General features: G+C 43.8%; 1 protein-coding gene across 2 annotated transcripts in view; it reads left to right on the top strand.

Moving 5' to 3' along the window:
* The first annotated feature begins 49 nt into the window (after positions 1-49).
* ANTXR2 (ANTXR cell adhesion molecule 2) overlaps positions 50-6,000 on the top strand; it is a 153,362-nt gene continuing 147,411 nt past the window's right edge. Inside the window, exons 1-3 of one of the 2 annotated variants that reach the window (XM_024754073.1) lie at positions 50-1,113; positions 1,768-1,839; positions 3,878-3,949. In XM_024754073.1, coding sequence (XP_024609841.1) covers positions 962-1,113; positions 1,768-1,839; positions 3,878-3,949 — 296 coding nt within the window. In that variant the 5' untranslated portion in view covers positions 50-961. The remainder of the gene's footprint in view (positions 1,114-1,767; positions 1,840-3,877; positions 3,950-6,000) is intronic. The other variant, XM_024754074.1, reaches the window with a different exon arrangement.

Raw genomic sequence — 6,000 nt, 5'->3', positions numbered from 1 at the left:
GGGGCATCGCCTCTCTTGGGATGGCTGGACTTCAGTTTCCCAAACCACGGCGAGGACTGCTCTGCACAGCTGCTGAAATAGGCCGAGGCTGCAGGATACATGGAGATGTTTAGTTTCTAGAGGACATCTGTTTTTCTAAACTACGTATCCCCTTTCCAAAAACTGACAAGCGTTAGTCATCTTCAGCTCGGCACGAACCCACAAGCGTGCGTGTGTGTGGCTCGGCGGCCTTCGGATCAGGCCCCGCCCTCGGGCGCACACTGACACTGCGAGCACCCGGCCAGATCGCGCTTTTGGCCTGCTGTGAGTGGCTTCTCCGGAGCCACCAGTCCCGGGGCCAGTTCAGCTTCCTCCCCTAAAGGGGACCGCCCGGCTGCGCTGTGCCGGAGTGGAGTACGAGGAAGAAAGTTTGGAGTGCAGAGCGGAGTTGGGCCGCCGGAGGAAGGGAACCAGAAGAGAGGGGTTTCCAGTCCAAGTTTGCGCGGCGGCGGCCGCGTCCCGGGGGTGCCTGCCCCGCTTCGCGCTGCAGCAGCCGGAATCGAGCCCTCCCGGCGGACTGGAACTCTCGGTCCGGGTTCCAGGCGGGCGCTAGAGGCTCGACCAGAGGCCGGGGAGGAACTTCTCTTGCAAGCTGTCGCCGAGGGCCCTTATTGTCTGCAGGAACTCTCCGGAATCGGGAGGTGGAGGACTGGATCGCTCTTCCACTGGGATTCGTCAAGAGTTCCGGCGGCAGCTGCGGCGGTTGCGGAGTCTCCCTTTGTCCTCCTAGGACCTCCCTCCTTCCCGGTCTCCCTCCTTCTGTCAGTTAGTAGGTCCTGCTGACCCAGGCGCCGGCGCCCTAGCTGCTCGCAATCCCCCACCCCAGGGTGCGTCCCTGGTAACTCCTACCACCCTAGCGTCGCCACCGAGTCGAGCAGAGGGGGCTGCGAGCAGGAGGGAGTCGCAGACCCCTGGCCGCAGGATGGTGGCGGGGCTCTCCCCGGCGCGCAGTCCCGGGAGCTGGCTGGTCCCCGGGCTGTGGCTGTTAGCTCTCAGCGGTCCTGGGGGGCTGGTGAGCGCCCAGGAGCAGCCCTCCTGCCGTGGAGCCTTTGATCTCTACTTCGTCCTGGACAAGTGAGTGCGGGAGGGAGATGCAGGGTCTTCTGGTGAGAGTGGCACTGGGTAGTGAGCTGTGGCTGGGGAGGCTGAGATGTATGTGCGACCTGGGGAGGGGTGTGGGTAACCCGGTGATGGGTGCCCTGTTGCTATCTCTGTCCGAAAAGCTAGCGCTTTCGGATCTTTGCGGGCTGCGGGGTGATAGGAGGATCCCTGAGCTGCTAGGCTCGCTGGGAGATGGGTAGTCACTGCTGGCCAGTTGTGGAGTTTCTTGGGAAATGGGAGTGCGGCCACTTGGGATAGCCTTCTGCGACCCTGTAACCCAGACAAGACTCTTTCTCGGTCCCTCTGTCCTCAGCGCCTCACGCTGGTTAGAGTTTGCCTGGTTTTTATCCTGATCACAGTGCTTTCATTGTAGCTAGGCAAAGTCTAGGGTTAACATACCCAGTGTGGTTTACATTTCCTTCTAAGGAAGGCTGTGTTTATTTTGAAGAGCTGGGATCCTACTCCAAACAATTAGCAGGCAGGTGGTCCCTGAAGATGGGTTGACTTCCTAGATTCTCGTAGCACCTAAGTTTCAGATGCTGACGCTGTTACTTTGCTTGAAGAAGAGATCAGATTAGGCCCCAGTAAATGTGTTGCTTTTATGATCAGTTCAATTTCCTTTTTCAGGTCTGGGAGTGTGGCAAATAACTGGATTGAAATTTACAATTTTGTCCAGCAACTTACAGAGAGATTTGTGAGGTATTTCTCCCACTTTCCATTTCTAAGCAGGGGAGTTTAATGCGGAGGGAAGTTGGAAACCATTTGCAGGGAAAACCTTTACTGAAATGTTGATTTTTAAGTGCCTCAATGTCTTATCACACACATGCTGTTATTAGGACAGCCCTTCAGTTGTTGAGGGCTTTTTTCAACTGGATCCCAGAAACTTGGCTCAGGCTCTGGGGAAGTATCTTCAGATACGATTACAAATGTCTTTTCCTTTCTGAATTTTCATCTGTTCTGAATTTCAGTTATGCTTTCTCATAATTTACCACATTAAAAATTTTATGCTAATAGTATCCATAACATATTTTCCTTTCCACACAATTCTTAGCATTGTTGAGGTCCTCATTAAAAAAATAATAAGTATTGGTAAACTTCAAATGAACACGTTAATAACCCACTACCAGGAAAGGCACTTGTGTGTTTAAAGAAACGACTGTGTTTACGCAATATGTGGGCGTGTGGTTGGTTTAAAATTTAACTGTTCTATATATGCAATAAGCCTTACTAGGAAAGATTGGTTTCTCTCCTATAAAAAGCATAACAGCTATGAAATCCAGCTTACTCTCTTATTTAGAGGTAACCAGGAATTAGTGGCATCCCTATTTAAAAATAACCGTAGGACACTAGTCTTTTGAGGCTTTTTTTTTCTCCTTTTTTTTTTTTTCAGAAGAAAAAATGCAATGAGCAAATGCAAGTTTATCCAGATAATGGAAAGGACATGAAAAGGAGCTGTATCATTAAATATTGCTTCTTTCAGTCTTGTTAGCCCAAATGTTTTCTGTAAAACAGGCTTGGATGATCAAAACATTTTGAAAGTCATGTTGCAAGTAACTTCAAACAATCTGTAGAGGCCTAGGCAATCCTTGCTTTTAGTTATTGGCAGCAGTAAGTTTATCCCTATAAAAATGTATGCTTGTCCATGTTTAATCATCAGTCTCCTGCTTAAGAAGCCAAATATAACACTCATTTCTGGACAAGGTCTGAGGTAAACTTGTCTAGGAGAGAAAAATAAACAAGGCCCTATATCCTTAAATGTCAAAGGCAGAAGAAAGAGTTGTTTATAAATTTTCTGATTTAATCCAAGAGTGTGCAGAGTCCCATAGATTTTGATCAAAAGCAGTGGGTCATTTCAGTATATTTCCAAGAAGTGGGGCTCTTATTTGGTCTGGTTTACAAATTGGAATTCTATAATACACAGTTCTCTGGTTCAAGTTTAGTTGCTCAGTTACTAACCAACAGTGCATTGCAGAAAGGAAATAAAGGGTGACTACTGAAGAGAATGACTTTTCAAATATGTATAACCCTTTGATATCATTCTGCTCTTCAGTTTGTAGGTCTTACTTTCACATCTTCAGTTTCAGATCTTAGTAAGAGTTGCATAGAGTGTCTTCGAAACTAGAACCGTTCTGTGAGATCAAGGCTTAAAGCTTAAAAGGTGTAGCTAACCAGGGCAGTTGTTGCCAACTGGAGTGTGATATTTGAGACTTGGAAAATTGAAAATGTCTAATCAAAATGTGATTTGTTCTTCTGTGTCACATTGCCCATGACACTCTTTAAGTAATCTTACTTCAGGATAAGTTCTGTATGAACTCCTTTTCATAGCTGTGGTAATTAAATCAAACGGACTGCTCTCCAGCCCTAAAATTGCTAATGATAATCAATCTGAAGGGATTGGCCTCCTAGAAGGAGATGAGATAGAACATCAAAGGAAGAAGCACTTTCTACTAAAAAATTTTCCATTGGCCTAGAATTCATCTTTCTAGTTAGCCTCTACCTAAACAGTCCTATGGGTCAGGGAGGAGTGCTTGAGTGCTGAGAAGCACTGACTAAATCCAAAATGACATATGCAGTAATGTTGAGCAGGGTTAAGTGTATCTACTTAGGGAGTTCCATTTAAAAGAAGCCTGAACCATTCAGTAAGACTGATTTTAAATGAGACTCCCTAGCTATACATCTGTATTATATCAATATTTCTTTTAAAAATGTTTTAACTGCCTCTTTTCTTATTTTGCAGCCCTCAAATGAGATTATCTTTCATTGTGTTTTCTTCTCAAGCAACCATTATTTTGCCATTAACTGGAGACAGGTTAGTGCATTATCGTTTCACTGCAGGCTTTTAGTAGAGACTAATCTTAAAGGAATGATTGATATTTCCAAGTGGTGATTCAGGCCTCTCAGTGGAATCAAGCAAGTGCACAGACAATTTCGTTCTCTTCACTAATAGAGGGAAAAGGAGGTACGAATAATATAAAAGAGCAGGTAATCTGAAAATCAATATCATTCATATTGGCTGTGGAATGTACAATGAAACCCATATCTCTGCCTTAGTTGTGTATTTACTACCTCCCACTTTTCCCCTCTCTGTTATTGTAAGTAGTTCTACATCTTTCATGTTTAGATGTAATATATTAATCAACCAGGAATTGGAAGAATTTTAGGGAGGAGAAAGATATGGATCCATTTGGATAATCTACTAGATTGAGCAGATGTCCTGAATCTCCAGTCTTACTCTGAGGTCCACTGATGCTGAATATGTTTACCTTTATAAAGGAACTTGCTTTCATTTGTGTGTGTGTGTGTGTGTGTGTGTGTGTGTATTTTTTTCCCAAACCAATATCATAGTATTTTATATGACTATTTCTGTGTCATTTGGACCCATCACTGTGGCAAGTTAGAAGTAGTCTTTGACATATTTTAAAGAATGGTTCTTGCCATAGTGGGAAGGGAGATTTTCTACTTCATTTTTATGTCTACTTCATTTAACACAAAGTATGCAAGATAGCTCTTGCTCAATTCTTGTTGAATAAATGAATGGGTTAGTGTTATTTTGAAATCAAATTTCTCCAAACTGTAGTTTTAGCAAGGGAGGCTGTTGTATCTTTTTTCACATAATATGTGGATTTCTGAAAAGTTTTGTCTTTAAAGCATTTTTTGTTTCCTTTAAAAATGTCAAGAGGGCTTCCCTGGTGGTGCAGTGGTTGAGAGTCCGCCTGCCGATGCAGGGGACACGGGTTCGTGCCCCAGTCCGGGAAGATCCCACATGCCGCGGAGTGGCTGGGCCCGTGAGCCATGGCCACTGAGCCTGCGCATCTGGAGCCTGTGCTCCTCAACGGGAGAGGCCACAAGAGTGAGAGGCCCGCATACCGCAAAAAAAAAAAAGTGTCGAGAAAGCATAATATTTAAAGGAACTCAGGGAGATAACATTTAAAATTCACATAATTGATTTGGAAAATCAATCAAACTTCTAATTTCTTTGTGCTTTAAGTTTTACTTTTCCTGGAGAGGAAATCTCTCTGTAGGTGGGAAGTCCAGCTTATGACCTCAGTCTCCTCATTTATATTTCCTCTCATACTTTTTTACGTGCATCTGGGTCTCATCAAGGGCCAGAGCAACAGTAGTCCCTAACAACCCATATACAACAGCTTTTTATACCCATTGATATAACAGTCCTTGCCTTCATGAAAAGAAGTTTTCTCTATTGCCCAGCTTAATTTCCAAAGAAACAACTTTTGATTCAGCCTATCCATTAGGACAAAAAAAGAATCAAGTTAACATTTATGGAGTACGTATAGAGAAAAGGATTTAGAATAATGCCAGACACACAGTAGACTCTCAGTAATTGTCAACTGCATGCATTGTGCCAGGTTCTCTGTTAGGTACTTTACATGTGAATCCTTCAGCACTTTGATAAAGTATAGTCACAGGTCGGCAAGATTGGTATTGCATAAACATGCATGGGAAGGGTTTAAATTGTGCTCATCTCAACTAGAGATTCTTCCCTTATCATTGGTTGAATCTGATAGGGGAAAGGTTAGAATGGGATAAAGAAGCTTCTATTTCAAAAGACGGTGTAATGTTGCACCTAAAAGTTGCTGAACCCATTTACTTGCCAAATGGTCGTGGACAAGTTACTTAACCGCTTTATGCCTCAGTTTTTTCCATTTATATAATGATGATGATGGTGGTGGTGGTAATAATAATAATACCTACTTCTAAGATTGCTGTAAGAATTAAAGTCAATGAATGTGGAGAATGTAGGACAGAGTCTGGCATATGTGTATTCAAGAGATGAGAGCTTTTTTGTTGCTATTATTATTATCTGCAGCTAGGGAGTATGTAGTATTTTAATGATCAGGA

The sequence above is a fragment of the Neophocaena asiaeorientalis genome, unplaced genomic scaffold, assembly GCF_003031525.2.
Source record: "Neophocaena asiaeorientalis asiaeorientalis breed wild unplaced genomic scaffold, Neophocaena_asiaeorientalis_V1.1 scaffold148, whole genome shotgun sequence".
Classification (NCBI taxonomy): domain Eukaryota; kingdom Metazoa; phylum Chordata; class Mammalia; order Artiodactyla; family Phocoenidae; genus Neophocaena; species Neophocaena asiaeorientalis.
This window is presented reverse-complemented; position numbering and strand designations above follow the sequence as displayed.